Source organism: Xiphophorus maculatus, chromosome 23 (genome assembly GCF_002775205.1).
Source record: "Xiphophorus maculatus strain JP 163 A chromosome 23, X_maculatus-5.0-male, whole genome shotgun sequence".
NCBI lineage: Eukaryota > Metazoa > Chordata > Actinopteri > Cyprinodontiformes > Poeciliidae > Xiphophorus > Xiphophorus maculatus.
This window is the reverse complement of record NC_036465.1, coordinates 3,738,228-3,757,128: the sequence shown is the minus strand read 5'-3', so window position 1 is coordinate 3,757,128 and position 18,901 is coordinate 3,738,228. Positions and strand designations below refer to the sequence as shown.

At 37.6% G+C, this 18,901-nt stretch overlaps 1 protein-coding gene across 9 annotated transcripts in view; it reads left to right on the top strand.

The window, feature by feature from the left end:
* Positions 1–6,040: 6,040 nt before the first annotated feature.
* limch1 (LIM and calponin homology domains 1) overlaps positions 6,041–18,901 on the top strand; it is a 70,063-nt gene continuing 57,202 nt past the window's right edge. For 4 of the 9 annotated variants that reach the window (XM_023328502.1, XM_023328503.1, XM_023328504.1 and 1 more), the window contains exon 1: positions 6,042–6,342. In XM_023328502.1, coding sequence (XP_023184270.1) covers positions 6,241–6,342 — 102 coding nt within the window. In that variant the 5' untranslated portion in view covers positions 6,042–6,240. Of the gene's footprint in view, positions 6,343–18,901 lie in introns of all 9 variants that reach the window. The other 5 variants (XM_023328508.1, XM_023328506.1, XM_023328507.1 and 2 more) reach the window with 2 other exon arrangements.

Sequence of the window (18,901 nt, the reverse complement as noted above, 5' to 3'; positions counted from 1 at the left end):
GTGACAGTAGAAAGTTTATATACACTCATCATGAATGTAATCAGCTTTGGCTTTCAGGGCTGAACAACTTTCATGAAAACAGAAACAAGAATTGTCTGACCAGTAGAATGTTTTCAAAGCTGTACATTTCAACGTATGTTTGATTTAAATATCCCTTAGGAACGTTTTTATTTTTTTATCCAACTTTGCTGGAAAACGTTATGTCTGGAGATGGTATCCTTACTGCTAGATTGACTTCATTTAGTCAGCGTTGCATCTACTATTGCATGCTTTTTTAGCTAACAACATGCAAATGACATAATTCTGACTGTTGGCAGTGATGATTGATGTCATTTAAACTGGTTGATATTTTGGCACTGATCCAGCTTTTAAACAACGTCCAAATATTATTTTATTTGGGTTCAATTCCAGAAGCTCAATGATAGTCTTTATTTATCCTCATACAACTTCTGATGTGTATGTTGTTTTTTATTTCCAGTTTTTGATAATAGTTTGATTTAAATGAAACTTAAATACAACTAGATTCTCCAGAAAGAAAGTCATCCCAAACATACATCATAACTAGTTTTGAAAAGGAGAAGACAAGGTTGTGGAATAGCCTCTACAATATACCACACCAAAATTCCCCACCAATATCTATACTGAAAATTTGAAGAGTTTTCAAAAGCATAGCAGTAACAGACATATATGAGTTCTCCCCATTCTCTCAAGAGTAGTGTTGAAATATCCAGCCAGAGTTACGAGGAAAAATTGTCAGTTTGTCACCAGCAGCCTAAGTCTGTGTAGCAGCATAACTACAGAACAAAAAGGAAGTTTTAAGCCTAGTCTTAAAAGTAAACAAAGTGACTTATGGACAAAAACTGGGCACTTCTTCATTAGAGGAGCCTTATAACTAAAAGATCTGCCTCCCAACTCCTTTTAGAAACTCTAGACCACCAACAAACTTGCAGTCTAACAGCAAAGTGCTCTGTTAGGGAAATATGGAACAATCCGATTTCTGATATGAGCTGGAGCTTAATGATTTTTAAGGTCTAAGTAGTGTATGGCATGATAGTTCCAATCAAGAGTCCAATGAAGTGGGTTACATGGAAGTAACACCCACACATATCAACAAGCTGTTTCATAGCTGTTTACTGTGGAGTACATGCATAGAGGTTGCTATGGATGAAACTATTAAAATATTCACATCAAAAAGATCCTGCACAATTAACTATCTCCTGCCCTCATCTTTCCAATATTCTGTGTACAATTCTAAATATATACAAGTGCAGATCTTCTCACTTCCTGTAGATTTTTTTTTTTTTTTGGGGGCGGGGGGCACAGGGGGATCAACCAAGGAAACAAGCACAGTACAAGTGAGCATAGCAATCTCTGCCCAACTTTCAAAGTTGCCATAAAAGTTTCTGTCTTGTAGAGAATTTATCCCTCAGCCAGAACTTCCTGGCAGAGCACAGTGGGGTGTTTTGGGTGAGAAGGCTGAGCCTTTGTGCAGAGAGCTCAAGGACAGGAGAGCATAACCCTTTTACAAGTTTGATTTATAATTGCGATTGAAAGCTGTGTTTACATCCGTTCTGCAGTCTCTACAGCAAACACTGCAGTTCACAGCCTGCTAAAAGAGAAGCCAGAAAATTGAAACCATTAAAAATGTATCTTTTTATGCTGCGTGAAGGTGGAGGAAGGGCCGAAGGTTGGCATGGTCACAGAGCATGGTGTTTACATCTGGCTGTACAGCGGTGTGTACAGTAATACTCTCACAGAAGGCTAAGGAAATGTTAAATCACTTCTGACAGCTGAGAAATTCCTCCCATCTCTGCTGTAAGAAGTTCAGAGACTTTCTTTGATGAGAGGCTGCAGGCTAATGAGTAATCACTTGGTGGAGACATGATTATTGTGCTGTGAGTGTTTTTAAATGCCTGCTTGTAAAAACAAACCATTACGTATTTGTTCATCAATTTGTCACAGCTAAATAGAATAAACAAGCACACTAAATGAAAGTCAATGCACCTTTTCTGTTAGTATACAAGGTGAATGCAAGCAGAAATTAGCTACTTCATTAATAATATGTTATTATTTACAAAGTCAAATACAGCTTAAATGCATCATAAACTGCTACTAACAGCACAGCTTTGTGATTGCATCAAAAGCATAATATTAATAAACATGCACATTCTTAATGTGAACATATCCAAATGGAAAGTATAGCTAAACTTATAGGCTGCATGTTGGAGAGTGTATGGCATGACATGGAGTTAGCATGTTCTTCCTGCGAGTGCGTGGGTTATCTCTGGGTACTCTGGCTTCCTCCCACTGTCCAAAAACATGATGTCAGGTACTTTGCCTTTCGCCCATTTACCACTGGAGATACGCACCAGCCTCCCCACAATCCTACAAGAAGTGGGTGTAGATAACAGATGGATGGATGTATTATCACGTAAATGCAGAGATAATCATGTGCTCTGTCTGAGTTTACCTTTTTGTCTTCATTGTTTTTAATTTGAGTAAGACATGTCAGAACATGCATAACTGTAACTTTAGCATAAACCATACCAGAAGCCAGAAATATCCTAAATTTATGCCTGGATTTTCTTTTAACTTAGCAAGTTTAAATAAGCAGCTGGAGGTTCATGAAGAGACTGCTAGTGATGATTCATCAAATACTTGTTTTACTGAGGCATCCAAAGTAATTGGTGTCTGATTTTATGAGATATTTTCCAGTTTTCTGTGTATAGAAATGTTTTCATTCTCAGTGCTGCATTTTTTCTGATCTTTCTATCAGATCTTTCATGTTAAATGGAATAAACAGGGTAAATTTGTACACTTTCTACATTTTATTTGGAAGTGTTTGAGCATATCATGTACAAAGTTTTTTGTTGTTTTTTTTTCTTTCTTTTTTTTAATCAGAAGGACTCTTTCCAGTCTTAATTGAAAACCTCTGAAAAGAGGTTTTGCAATGTGAGAAATTTCTCTCTAGTTATGTGCTTTTATTTAAAACATCCTAACAGTAAACACCAACATAAGCCTAATTTAGAACCTCCTCTGTGGGAAAACAACATGGATGTGTTTTAAATATCTAAAAGGGAATGAAAACAATGAATGCAAAGAGTGCCATCTAGTGTACCATGATATATTATTTTTATTTTCCATTCATATGAGTATCAATAATATATCTTTCATCTACCTAATCATCAGTATTTATTTCAGAGCTGTCCTACTCATTATAATCATAAAGTACATTGAAAACGTAACATCACATCCACATTTTAATAGCAGCACATATTTTCCTAGTTTCCTGGTTTTCTCCCTAAGAGTTATTGGTTGAACCTGAAACATTTTATTGGGAATAAAAAACAATTTTGTAGACAAAATGCACAACTTTTGAATACGAGTGGGTGAACCATGCTTTGTGGTAAATGAACAACATTGTACTGATTGTAAATATTAACACAAATAACATCTAAAAAATGTTCTCCTGGTTTACCTCTATGTTAGAATAAAAAAGAATGTGCATCAGATTTGTCAATATGTAGTTCATGTCTGTTTTAAAACAAATTTTCCTTTTGGATACAGATTTTTTTATTTAAATTTAAAATTAACTTATATTTCCCTTTTTTGCTCTTTTCAAAAATAATTCTAAGAAAATCATTCAGATCGTTTTCTTCTTCGTCTTCTTCTATCGTATTTATGGAAAAATAGTTTGTAAAAATACCAAAATTAAGCAAAACGACGAAATAATCCGCATTCTGTTGGTCAAATTGCAGTTTTTCTCCGCATTCACATAAGAAAGGAAGAGAAACCGTCATTGTTTATGGCAGGGGTGCCCAAAGTCGGACCTCAAGGATCCGGCATCCTGCGTGTTTTAGTTCTCTCCCTGGTTTAACGCACCTGGATCAAATGGTGGCCTAAAAAGAATACTGACATGCTGAAAAGGTTGTTGGTTCCACCAGGGAGGGAACTTAATCGTGCAGGATGCCGGCCCTCGAGGACCGACTTTGGGCACCCCTGGTTTATGGTATCCAGGATGCAGAATCCATAGAAACGGAAGAGAAGGAGGAAGACTTCCTGCTGTCTCTTTTCTGTACTGCTGCATATTTCCACAAGATGTCAGCAGAGATCCGCAACATCTTACTAACTAAAACCGAATTCTTTCCTGTGGAGTAATGAAGCCTGCGACAGACTGGCGACCTGTCCAGGGTGACCCCGCCTCTCTCCCGGAACGGTAGCTGGAGATAGACACCAGCACCCCTCCAGACCCGCTAAGAGACAAGGGTGCACAGATAATGGATGGATGAATGAATGAATGAATGAATGAATGAATGAATGAATGAATGAATGAATGAATGAATGAATGAATGAATGAATGAATGGATGGATGGATGGATGGATGGAGCCTCAACTGTGACCAGATCCTTTTGTACTTCTGTAATTCAGAGCAGAGCAAAGAACTATATTACAAACGATGTTTTTGTCTCAGTTAAATAAGAACACGGTCACTTTAAAAAAAAATAGACAAGTTTCCCTTGTTTCTATCTATCTATCTATCTATCTATCTATCTATCTATCTATCTATCTATCTATCTATCTATCTATCTATCTATCTATCTATCTATCTATCTATCTATCTATCTATCTATCTATCTATCTATCTATCTATCTATCTATCTATCTATCTATCTATCTATCTATCTATCTATCTATCTATCTATCTATCTATCTATCTATCTATCTATCTATCTATCTATCTATCTATCTATCTATCTATCAAGGGAGAGTTGTAGGCTTATTATCAAGCTGGTTCATGTTGGAATTAGTCAATATTCATAATTTACATCTTTAAAATATAGCACTATGAGGACACAATTGAAACACCCTGAAACAAGAAGTGTTAAAGATTCCTTATGTACTGGGTAACTGATTATCCATCCTTGCAGGGTCACAGGTGTCAGTGGGGGAGAGGTATGGTTCTCCCTGGACAGGTCAACAGTCCATCACAGGGCAGCATGGATGCACAGGAAAAATAACCACTCACACACACCTGAGGACCAAACAGTCATGAGTTTTGGCCCGTGGGAAGCGGCCGGAGGCAACCCACACATACACAGGGAAAACATGCAAACTACATGTAGAAACACCTCACTCTGGAATTTGAACCAAGGACTTTCTTGCTTGCATATTATTTAAGATTTTTTTAAATGATGTCACCAGAAAGACAAAAATATTGTTATGTGTGAATTCTCATATTTTAAAGACTAAAATAGAAAAGAAATAAAATAAATAAAGAACCTAATTACAAAACAATCCACTCCTATGGTTGGTCTAGCACACGTTAAAATAAAATAAAATTTTATACATATATATATAGTAGCAAAATATGCAAAAGCTCATTACAAATAGATGCATTGCACTGTATTCTATTTATGTGTATTGCAGTATGTAATTGGAAGAGTTAGATATTTTTATACATAAATCTTTATTTTCAAACTATTCAGGCAATAAATGTGGATCATTGTGTCAGTTCTCTTACTTAATTGTAAATGTCAGGATTGAAACCTTTGCTCTAAATCAGTGAGATCCCTCCTGTGCTTTTTGCCCCACATGTGAAAGTGGGTGTGTGATCCCCAGCGTGCTGCTGCCCTCATTGGCTGCCGGTGGAGCGGCGCTGCTGTGTGTATTTTGGACCGTTGGAGCGATACTGCGGTGTGCGAGTCTTAAACTACCATCAAGTGAACGGAAAACAGCAACATTAAAACCGGAAGTTTGTCTTTACAAAAATAAGAGCACGCATTAAAGCCTCTGACGAACAAGCGAAGCGAAAACTTCCCCTCCAAACTTCGCTAACTGGTTTAAAATGTCTCCAAATGCTACAAAAGTGAACGAAAATGTTGTAAGTGTGGAGAGTTTTAGCTCTGATTTTCATCCTTCTGCTGATCCAATATATTTTCAAGGACTCTGTCTGCAAGCTACCTTTATTGTGAAGGCTTCAAGCCTCAGTTCTGTAGCTAAATACGTGCAACTTGACGCTGCAAACACTCTAGCAGGAGCGACTCTGTGGAGTGCACAAACTGGTTCGTTTGCCTGGCCGCCGGTGCTGCTGCTGCTGCTGCTGCTGGAACATCTACAGCGACAACCGAGGGAAACTGGAACACTGACGCGGCTCTTCACTCATTTCGGAGGAATATCGCGGCTTTTGCACCTTTTCTGTAAGGCGTTCATACTTAAAGAGAAGAGCCAAGTCCTTCGTCCATGGCCAGTCCGGTTGCAGACCTTGGACAGTCTCATCAGCATCAACCTGTGCCGGAGTCGGCCGCCGACTCTGCGTTTCTGGAGGCTCAGAAATGGATCGAGGTGAGTTCAAAAACTCGAGTGCTGAATCACCTCATCAGAACCTGCTTCCTTTAAGCGCAGGTGTTTGTTGATATAGCACGGCCTTTATGTAGCCTAATGTTTAAAGTGCACTTAATTTTATTGTTTCTTCACCTGTTGAAATAAGAAATACATTTCCAAAAAAATACTATGCAGGTTCATTGTAGCTGCATGCATCATCTAAATCCTAACTTTTACCCTTTAAACAACCTGAATATAACACCAACCGTAAAGGAACAGTTTCAGTTATTTTGTCCAGGCCCTCCTCAAATTTGCAGAACGGGCTCGCTGTTGTACAGTGGCTGTTTAAAGTGACCCGGTGCGTGTTTGGCTGAAAACAATGAATGCATCATGTGGAATGGATTTTTGCCCCATTGCAGGCCCAGTCAACAATAATCACACACAAGCGAGGTTTTGTTCAGGGAGAATTTCAATCATGACACTTGTCAGTCTCCATTGCGTTTAAGTTTGTCATCATCCTGCTTTCAGCTGACTGACAACTGCTTCATGATTTTCACTTTACTTATTTTTTTTTATAATTAAAATGGAAACATTTTGATTTGGAATAGTGGAGATCTCCTTACCCTGTGGCATAAAATGTTTGACTGTCTTGGATTGTACCTGATGTTCATCTGTTCATTTTTTTAGCTATTAATGCACATGCCAAGGGAAAATCTATGGCTTGTTGCTAGAATGCCATTTTTTCCGGATAATTTCTGGCTTTCTTAAAGGTCTGATCAGCCAATTCTGATTTTAACAGATTCCAGTTATTTTAAGGAATAAAACATATAATTGTGACAAATGATCCCCAAGTTTCTTAAAAGATGTAATAGTTATGAATCCAACAGAAAAAAATAAATAAATTACAAGCTTATCCCCAAATGCAATAAAGCATATGTCCCATTCACTGTTGGCTAACTGGTGCATCCCTATTCCATATTTCTAATATTGATATTTTTGTATGCTCACAACACACCATGTTATCTGTATTAAAAAGACACAGATAAAAGTGTCAGGTGCCTTTGTAGGCCTATTTAGCAGCTCCAAACTCCTCAGAGGGCCATGTCACATCTTTAAAAAGCCACCACTGACCTAGAATTCATGAGGCTGAGAGCAGATCAGTGGAAGTGAACTGAAACTGCTTTTTTGTTGTTCTCCTCTCAGCTTTCTCCTTTGGGATCTGACTTCATTATCCCCACACACCAGTTGACAGTCACTCACTCCTGACTGAATCTAAGCACAAAGTTTCAGTCAACATCCAGTTATATCCAACTGCTGCACCAGGTATAATGTCAGCACCTGATGCAAGAGGTTATGCCAGCAGTTTCCCCAGTTTGACATTTATTGTCAAAGACAAATCAAACAATAGAAAACTGTTGAGTCTGGCATGTTTGGATGTGTATCTTCTCAGCAGTTCGTTGAGGATGAAGCTAATTTTCGTTTTATGAAAGGTGTTTTGCTCACAGTTTCAATTTTTGCTCAAATGGTGCAGACTTGACTAAGGAAGACATGCACGATTACTTCCTAAAGCCATTTTGGAGCTAGTTCATGCCAAACATAATTAGGCTGACTTCTTTTTTCCCCTGACATGGATCACCTTTTACTTATTTTGTTTTGGCAGGTGAAAATAATTTAAAACCTGCCATTCATCATCTAACCACACAGAGACCCCTGCATCTGCTTTCAAAGCCAGATTCATGCCTCGCTGTCTGCCTGTCCTGGTGGTCTCACCATGGTTAAATCTTGAGCTAATTCAATGCTTCAGCTGTGGGTTGTGCGTCAATTGAAGTAAAGCTGTGGCAGTCAAAGGGCTTGTCATGAACAACCGGGATGCATCTTGCGAGGATTAGATGCAAAAGTAATTTTTCACAGATGTTTGATGAACTCAATGATGAGAGGTTGACACAAACTTTATTTTTGTAGCAAAAATTATTACAGTTCCTCTAAAATTACAAAAAACCAGTGGTGGATATTGCCAACTCTAAAGTTACTTTAGAGAAATCTAAGCATGATTAACATTTTCTCACACAGTGAGAAAAACACTGCCAATGGAGACATGCCCTTATTGGCTAGAAATGAACCAGACATTAATTGGCTAGAGTGAGACTTAACCATTGATAAAGGGGTTTGAATGCAGCCTTGCTTCAACACACCTGAATCAAGCTGTTATTCAGCTCTGCCGAGGCCCGGTAATGAGCCATTCATTCCATAGATGGAAGAACTGAATTTGGGCACCCCTAATACATAGGATGAGAATAAAGAGGTTAAGCTCTTTCAGTGACTTTGTACTGGAAATACAGACAAACTTTAACCTAGAATCGCTTGACCAGTTCTAACTTCCATGGATGGGGCACATAGTGATTGCAAAATTATAACCAGAGCAATTTTAAAACTTGTTCTTGGTCTGTTGTGGTCAGTAGCTATCAAACATGGTCCAAAGCAGGAGCAGTGAACAGGCGACAGGGTCATGGGTGACTGAGCCTTACTAATGAAGGAGTGAAGACTGGCCTGTGGTCCAGTCCAGGAGTTGAACTACTATGGCTGAATTTACTGAGGTGTTACACAGTGCATTACATTTGGACCTGCATAGCTAAAGGCCAGTCAAAGAGCCTATGCTAACTCCTGTTCACCGCAGAAAACCCTAATAATGGGCGCGTGAACACCAAAACTGCACCAGGAAGCAGTGGAGGAACAGCTTGGTCTCACTAAATACATTTTCTTTTAAACTTGTTTGATGGCTAGGTGCCTTGTTTACTTGGGAACAAATGGGACCATGAAAGGATACACCGTGGGAAGATGACAAGGAAGTAGAGACACTGTGATGCTTTGACCAATCTTGGGCAGGGAAACCCTGGACATCTGCCATCCATGTGGGTGTTATTTTGACACGTCCCACCATCAAGTATTGTTGCATACTGTGTACACCCTTGGAAACAGTACTCCCTAATGGCTGTGACCTCTTTAAGAGCAATAATGCTCCCTGCTACAAAGCAAGAATAGTTCAAGAATAGTTTAAGCAGCACAACAATAAATATGAGGCGTTAACTTGGAGTTGAAGTTCCCACAATCCCAATGAGTCTCGCAACTTACATGACATGAAGGTTCTGCTAACATGTTGGTGCTGAAAACTAAGCTCACCTTCTGGGGCCTGGTGGAGTCCTTGTGTCAAAAGTTCAGGGCTGTCTTTTTAGCAAAAGGGTAGCTAACACATTATTAGACAGATGGTCATAATGCAATAAAAATGTTATGTTTGAAAATAATAATTATCGTGTTGAAATGACAAACTAGTCATGTAAAATATTCTTCAGCTACAACTGCCAGACAAAAGGCATCCAGCAGCATTCTTTGGAACAATCCAGAACTGCAGTGAAGCATTGACACCTGCAATTATTAAGTCTTTGATGGGTGCTTCTTCACACTCGCAACCCTCTCTAATGATGGTTCTTAAGTTCCTCTGAACTTCAGAGGAGTCTCGCTGGCCCTTTGATGAGAGCAGAAGCCCCCAGTTGGTTAGGTTGAATGATTTGTGTCGAACAGCCATGGGGCGTTTTGCTTGAACAGAAACCTGATGAAACTGCCTTATTTGTCTTCTTTTCTCTGAAGCATCTCAGTAGTTTGATGAATTGGCTTTTCTCTAACTGGTAGTTTAGGACAGTTCTGCCTCTAACAGAATCATGTGAAATTATAACAAATGACAGGTTGTGTAATTTCAACAGTTGTATAGTTTTGCCTGAGCTGAAGACAAATTTATTGCAAAACAGGCAGCTAGAATTATTAGAAACAAATTAGAACAAGCAAAAATGCAAATTATGTAACCTTATCTAATCCAAAACCTATACTGAACTGAAGCCCCAGAAATCAAGCCATTTTTTACTGGCAGCTTGATTACTGTTGGTACTTTTAGGTTTAAGCTGAAAATATTTGCTCAAAATTTGATTACTCAGTCTGTTAATTTTGTTTGTTCAAATAGCTTTCAAACATGAGTTTGAGTGATTACAAAGTGAAATGATTTTAGTCTTAATGCAGGATCAGCAAGGTGAAAACTGTCTGGATTAGTTTGTTTGTTGGCTCTGTTCTCCAACACATTCTAGTCTAAACAAGGTTTCTTGGCACAATGTTTTTTTCTCCTGAGCATGTGTGAGCGTGTTGGGTGTCCCTTTTCTTACCAAGTAAAAACACATCTGGAAATTTTGGAATAATATAAAGATGCCTGAATGGAAAAGAGAATGGAGAAGTCTTGACATGCCAATGTCTCAGATCTCAGCAGACAGGTCAGACATATTACAGAGATTCTCTTCAATGTTTATATTACCATGAATACTATATTTAGACTTACTGCTATCATAAACCCAATTATGACATACACTGATGGGGGGGAAAAAAGGTTGAATATGAAAATAAGATGTGTACATTTTTCTAGTCTTGGATTATACATCTATGCATTTTTATTGCCCTGTGACAGGATTTCATGTCACCTGTTTAAACTCCAATTTGCTGCTCCCTGATCCATGCCTTTGGCTAAATAATTGTTGCTCTTTGTTAATGGATTTTGATCCAGTCTTTTGTTTTGGATCAGGTTGCTTGTTTCTGTCACAGGATCTGGCAACAGCTCTGGCACAGTCTGTGCAAAACAGGATGAGTGCTGGCAAAAAGAGCACATCCTTCTGGAACAAAGGGGAAACCTGAATAACTCTGAGTATGATGATGGATGTGCATATAAATAATCAACTTCTGCTAACACCATAATCTAAAGTGGATTAGGTGAACTCACTACTTGACATTTGCATGCTTTCAAGCAACTCATATCCACTAAAGATTTCTAAACATATTCTTCTTTTAAGAACTATTCAAAATTATGCTGAGATATTTTTGTCCGATTTGTTTTTAGAAGCATTTTTATTTTCTCTACACCTCTAAAACATTCTTTAAAATTCTTAATGAATTTTAAAGAATTCTTATAAAAAGTTTTATCTACACTCACCACTGATTGAACCATCAAAACCTCAAAAATTTGACCTTTTTTCAACCAGTGAATGTACTAAACTAAACACTACCAGGCTGCAAGTCAAAGCTTTACAGAAACTGGAAATTGGCCTTAAAATTTCAATCACTGCATCTTTAATAATTGTTTTTTATTTAACTGAAATTCTCTGAGGGCTTTGTGAAAGACACCATTTAAGGTCTTTATTTTTTTTAAGTTAAACATTTTTCTCTAGTGGAATAAATTAAAGGAATTCACCATTACTTTTTTTCTATGGAAATGAAGAGGAGCCCAGATGGAGGGATGTCAGAGAAGGCGGACCATGATGCATGGTTGTTTAGCAAGGCTGCCGTCCACACTGTGTTTAGTCTTCGTTGTTGACTCACACAAACTGTTCCCTGTGAGATGTAAAAGAATGCAGATATTTTACTGGTCAGCTTGATAAGGTACTTTTTATGTTCAAGTGTACACTTCAGTAACATTTTTAATTCATTATAATTAACCGGCTCTTGAGCTGTAATTAGAGTTCTTTGTTGTTCAGGATGTTGTTTCTTTGAGCAGAGGTCAGTCTCGAAAAGCATAAAGTCTTGAACACATTTATTTGGTTTGTTTATGAACTTATGTAAACAAAAATCTTGCAATCTACTTTAACATAAGTTTTTCACCAATTTGCCCTCATTGTTGTAGTTGGTTAAATGATTTATTTGAGTTTAACAAACATCTGTAATTACGCTGTCTGTGTTTAGTTACGACCTGCTGCATGATATCATTTGCAGTTTAGGTTCTTTGTAATTTCATCCTACAGAATGGACCGTAATGTTAAGGGTTGAGCTTTCTTGGCAGTTGCCGTTGGAGTACTTGGGCTGCATTGCTATGACTACAATCTGTTGAAGAATGTAATTTTAGAAGGAAGTGTTGGTCTGAGAAGGATTTAGGCCACTTGAAGGATGTTCCATTCATCACTTAGTGCTCTTCTGAGGTTTAGACCCAGGATGTACAAAAGACATCCCTATCTTTACTACCATGATTTATGAAATCAGGGTGTGCATTGTTTTTGTGCTCACTAAAGTATTTAATCATCCATTTTTAGTGTTTTTCATGTTGTTGTTTTTGTTGTTTAAGGTAGCACTTTCTTATTTTCAGAACTGCAATGTTTGATTTAAAATCAGATTAAAGAAAAACTGTGTAGAATTCCATCATTTGAAACATAAGATTTAAGAACAAAATTCCAAATGTTTAGTCTGTCAGTAGTGTCATTTTTTCAATGATAACAGAGAGCAAAGGGCAGGAATTTGCATCTTCGAGTCTACATTAACACAAACCAGACATGGACTCTGTTGAAGACCTGAGCTAGCAGTTACTTATTGTCATCTCCTAAAATGTGGTTCTTTAAGCAACTATAAAGCGTCATGGAATTTGAGAAAATTAACTCAAGAATTGTTAGTTTAAATTTTTTCTTCCAATGCATAATGTTTATTCTGCACAGCTGAGCTATGACTAATAATAATGTAGTGTGAGCTGAAGGGTTGGTCATTGGAGAAATGTGATTTTTTTTTTGTCTTAAGTGTTGTGCAGCTCAAATAAACCTGTGAAAGTTACAGATGAAAGTTAATTCTGTGACAGTCACTGACTCAGATGCAAATTTCTGCCCTCCACTCATTAAGAATCTGTCAATGTTTTCAAGTTGTGTTGCAAATAATTGCTGTGTTGACACAGTTGAATTAGTGAAAATGGTACCACTGAGGAAACGTGTTTGAAAGATATTATCAACTTTTAACTGCAAGTACTAAACCAGATCTTGTGTTAGAACTCCTTTTACACTGGTTGTAAAAGACAGAATTAAGAACCACTGGCAGAGAGCCACTTGGTGTAGCATTATTTCTTCTTTAGAAACCGTTTCCTTCTGAATTTATGTACTGGAACACAGTGCAGGGAGATTTACTGGTTAGACATAACATTATGACCACTCACAGATAGTCATTTGCACTGATTATTTTTCTGGCAACTATATCCTGTGATATATTAGGCAGCAAGTGGATATTTTCCCCCAGAGTTGATCTGTTAGAAGCAGGACAAAATCTGTAATTGTAATGATTTCCGCAAGTTTGATCAGGGCAAAATTATGATAGTAGTTTGTAGCTTGAGCTACACCCTTTTTATTTTTAATTGTAGATTTCAACACAAATTACTTACATCGAATGGTTTGTTCCATGGTTAGCCTTATGTTGTTGAGGGTTTTGGTTTGTCCTCGTCTGTAAGGAGAATCACTTTCTTTATAATTGTTTGCTTTTGTTTTGTGGCTTTTTGCTCCTGTGAAGCGTCTGAGTGCAAGTTTGAAATCAACATTTGCAAATATTCTCACTCAGCTCACAAATCAAATGCAAATTAATGTTTGACCTTTTCACCTCTTTCATTTGACTTCTTTTTGGTAGTTTATGGGAACCAGTAAAACTGCTCTTTCCAGGCCTTGTTTAGCTTATGAAAAATGGGGTCACATGTACATGTTAGTCATATTTATCACTTCTTAAATTGATCAAAACAGCAGATTTAAATTTCTTTCTGTAAGTAATTTAATGATTTAACATTTTAAATCAAAGGTAAACATCTCTTGGCCTCATCATGTTAGATGCAAACAAATGAATATTTTTCATGTATGTCAGTCTATTTCAGTGGATTAAATGCTTCTGAATAAAGTGCAAAACTGAAATTAGTTGTGCAGTATAATTTTAGATTTATGTGAAAATGTTACTTTGAATGCATTTTTAATAATGCTTATCTAGCTCATGATGATTCAGTGACATTTTAATGGCATTATTGGTAAACCAGTGAAGCATTGCCTCATTTTAAAAGTTGGTAAGGATGACGTTTGTTCTACCTGTAGCTGATTTGTTTAGTGATGCGTTCTCGAGGAGCCTCCAGATAAAGCAATAAATTGAATGGTTGCTGTTCATGTTCAGTAGAAGCAATGTGGATGTTTTAAAGCTCTATCTGTCTGACAGAAGGATGATGTTCATGTGAAACAGGAAGGTTGATCTTTTCTGGTGACATCTACAGGTTCTTCATTTCACAACCAAATATATTTAAATGAGGTGGTTGCTGGACTTGGTGACAACAGCGTTACTCAGTTATTCTCATCACAACTTAGACAACAGTATGTTGTTGTCTAAGTTGTGTATTTTGACGGTATTGACCACATTAGATGTCACATTTTGTAAGGATGTTTAAAAAGCCTTAATATTTTATTGATTCCAGTAGCGATTGAAGTGGCAAAAAATAGAAGGTTAAGAAAATGTGTCTTTAATACAATGACACGTGGCACAATTCCTCTTAAAATGTCTATTAAATAAATAAAAGTAAATATTTTTGTTTTATTTATATCTTCCTTTTTATATTTGTCAGACTTTCTGTGGCATTTTAGTAATCCAGTATTTTGGGTGATGAACAGAGGATGGCACATGACGCACACTTTTCTTTCAGCCATCTGGAACTTTTTCTTATTATATTTTTCTACTCAATTTAAATACAAATCTGGTGGAATCTACCGATTTTTCTCTCTTTACACTCCAGATGTCTGAAGCTAAATCTTTGCGTACTTGTATCAGGTTTCTGTTATGACAGATTGATTTTCCTCCTAATTCTCTCCTTGATGCCACCAAGGCATGGCCAAATCAAAAAAGTAAAAAAGAAAGAAGATCAATTCAAATTTTAAATGCCTGTGAAGAACACAACCCACCCAGGATGTCATCTGCTCACTGTTTCTCTTTGTGTCTGTGTGTACGCCTCAGAGTGTGTGTCTCCTGCCTGATGTCTGAAGTCTGTCTGTGACAAGGTGAACAGAGTCATCTTGTTCAACTGCTGTGTGTGTGTGTGTGTGTGTTCATGCTCTGAAAGAGAAAGCTTTCAACAAGAAAGATTAAAGCAGGGTAGCATTCAAACTGTGTTGCAGCTCTCACACATGCACGCGCACACACAGCGCTGTCTTAAAGAGAGGCAGCCGGCCGTGTGCCAGGCTGCACAGTCATTCTCTGCAGGAAAGCTGTTGGGTAGGGTTGTTACTTAGCATGCTTAGAGGTAAATCTAATAAAAGGGTCACCCTGAGAATAAACTGATAGGCGACAACACATAAAGTGCCTTAGTGTTAGGCTTTGATCTTTTAAGCCTGAAAACATTGAAAAAAAAAGCCTTCTGAAAATAGCTATTAATACAAGAGGGACATTTTGGCTTTTTTATTACTTATTTATTAAATAAGTAGCCACATGGCGATGTCAAAATCCTCGATGAATTAAACAGGAAGTGCTTTTATTTTGAAGAACCCAAAGTGCTTTGGCAATGAAGCTATCTAAACAGAGATAGAATAAAGAAGCAAGTTAAGTTTTGAAATTATCCACATTAATTTAATGGTGATTTCAGTTTGTGGTGATTTTTATACTGCTACAGCAGGCATACGGAAGCTTAATTAACTTCAGATCTGTAACATTCCTAGTTAACAAGTCAAATGCAACTTTAAACAAAAGAATATGCACATCTCTGACAGGCGTGGTCTGTGGTTGACAACTTTAAATAAAAACACCAACTCTGAAGTTGCCATTAACTCATTTTACTAGCTTGTACTGTTAAGAAGTGTAACAGGAAATCCTAAGGAAGCGCATAATAACAACTATAACAGCTGCGTTATAGTTGTTATAACTATAACTGTAACTTTTCTGCGTTACTATAACGCAGAAAAGGAGAGAATCATTTACTTCCCCTTCTCCCATGAAATTGGACAAGAAAATATTTGTTCATTAGTCATGAAATGACTCGTTAGAACAGGGGTGCCCAAGGGCCGGCATCCTGCGTGTTTTAGTTTTCTCCCTGGTTTAATGCACCTGGACCAAATGATGGCTCGTTAGAAGGCCTAAGAAGAACACTGACATGCTGAAAAGGTTGTTGGTACCACCAGGGAGAGAACTAAAACATGCAGGATGAAGGCCTTTGAGGACCGACTTTGGGCACCCCTGGTTTAGAAGGTGAGCCTAAGTCAGCTTTAAATTCGATGTTATGGTGGCTCCATTATGTTCATTGCTAAGGTCTGCTATTATGTAAATGCATGTAGTACAAGAACATGTTTAAGCATTCATAAAATAGAATTGGCATTAACAATGACAATATTTTCACTGGATATTGCAGGAGAGACTCACACTAGCTGAACACATTCAAAGTTACATACTGCAGTTAAGACATTAACTCCTCATGCCTTTACACCAAAACCTCACTTCAAAAATACAGAACCAACTCCTTATTAATGACTTTCACAGGTTTTAAGTACAGTTAGTATTATGTAAATATGCTTTTTTACCTGAAACGTAAATCGGCTTGCTTCTTTGTTTTCACCAGTGCCAAAAGTTGGTTGAAATTCGACCTGCTTGAGTTACAGAACTCGAGTCATTTTTTAGGCGTTAGTGGGAACACAAAAGCTAAGGAACAAGAAAAACCTAATTTATCTGTCTTTGTAAACGGAATTGGAGAAATCACCACTATTCTCTTAAAGGAAAACAAAGCTGATTAAAAGCAGTTTTATAGTAAAGCTATTCATGCCTTCTTCTTGTTATTTACTGGCTTTCTTACTTTTGACAGGAAAAGTAGAGCCTCTGGAGCTGTTTTGAGTTGTTCCTTTGAACACACTACAGAGGAAAAGTGTTTACGTTCCAGTTGAACGCCCAGCTTCTATTTAATTAAACAGGAGCCACAAATCAACAGTGAGCCAGAAATATGTGCAGGTTACACAAGCCATGTTGCTCTACGTCACTTGTCTTGTAATCTGCCAAAACTATTGATTGTCCTCATTTACAAGCTGGGTGGTCACATTGCCTGCCTCTGATTTAATTCAGGATTTATGCATTCCTGTATGGACTCTGACATTTTGTATACAGGTCAGTTTAGAAACCATAATTAAACCTTTGCAAATGTGCAACAACTCTTGTAGTTGTTATGAAAAGATTTTATACAGATGTACCCTTGCTATTAGCTTAAAGTCATTGCATTAGGTGTTATTCTGAAACCTTCCTCTATCCTGAGGTGTATGAAGCTTTTAACAGCAGATAAATGGGACCTTTTGAGGGAAAAGGCAGTGACTGATGTTTCATCACCATCCAGGGGATGTTTCTAATTAGGTCATGCAGGATGAGCTGGTTTTTTAGTTTTCTAAGCCGGCGCTCTGGGGAGCTGGACTCTTTCTGACTGCCGAGGGAGTAAGTGAAACTTGACTGACAGTCATAAAGCTGTAATGTGAGAATTGTTTAAGAAACACAGCGGCTTTTGTCAGAATATTGGCTGTATTACAAGTGACTGAAAAAAACAGAAACATAACATGTCTCTTGTGGTTACAGATCTTGAAAATCTAACCTTCCCACCCATTCCCTGAATACATTTCAGATTGTTGTTGTTATACAACTGTAACAACAATCTTGGCAAAAGTTGAAAGTGACAGGCTAGTGATAGAAATTCAGAGGGGTTAGTTAAAACCTAGAGATCTCGAAAACTGAACATTTGGAGTTGTTATAAAAATGGTTTATATTAAGTACTTTGGTGTTTTATTTCAAGTTAAATAATCAGGTCATTTAAAGGACTCTGGAGAACTTGTCTGCATGCTGAGGAGGTAATTCAGCTATTAGCTTCAGGTGTGTTGGATCATTGACACACTTCAATGCTGCAGGAAAACAGCCTTTGATGATTTGAGGGCCCCTGTCTTTTCCCGACTTGAAAGCTTTATGCAGACTCTCCATGCCTCCTTCTCTGTTTTTAGTACTTTTCCATGACAGAGTTATAGCACCACTTGCAGGCCTGGAATAGTTACAACAGCATTTAAGCTCGTTTTCATTGTCTTCATGTAGAAGTCATTTCTTTTACAGATTGTATGTTCAGAGATATCTTGTAGGAACAACATAAATAATGGGTATTTTAGGGACAACGGTTTTCATCCAGATCAGTCTTTACTGTTTGTTAGTTGTTGAAACTAAAAGCTAAAGTAGCAGGCCGTCTTTTTGAATCGGATAGGTTTAGATGACTCAGGTTTGCCATGAATGGAAGCTTTTTGAACTGAGTGGGATTGCTTTCATTGTTCCTCACACAGTGTGTCATACACATTACTCTGTGCCCACTGGGTCCAACATTCCTACAACCCCCTAGTCCTCATCCCATTCAGACACCAGCGCACACACATGCACTCTCACACATGAATACTGGCTTCGCCCCATTAACAATGTGTGCAGCCATCAGACTCTGGGAAGTGACACAACCGTACCGACACTTGCCTGAACTTCCCTGTATGATGACAAAATATACATACACTTGTTTTATATTAATGCAGGCAGATGGTATCTCTTATCAAAGGATCAGATGAAAGAAAGTTTTATCTGATCCTTTTTCACTTTATCTTCAAATGGCATGAATAATATTATACCAAAATAAAAACATCCATGCATCTGTCATGAATGAAAAAGAAGTTTAAACTTTACTATAATATTTGCCAGATATGCACTTCCTGCTTTCATGTTTTGTTTTGGTAAGGACATGAAGGGT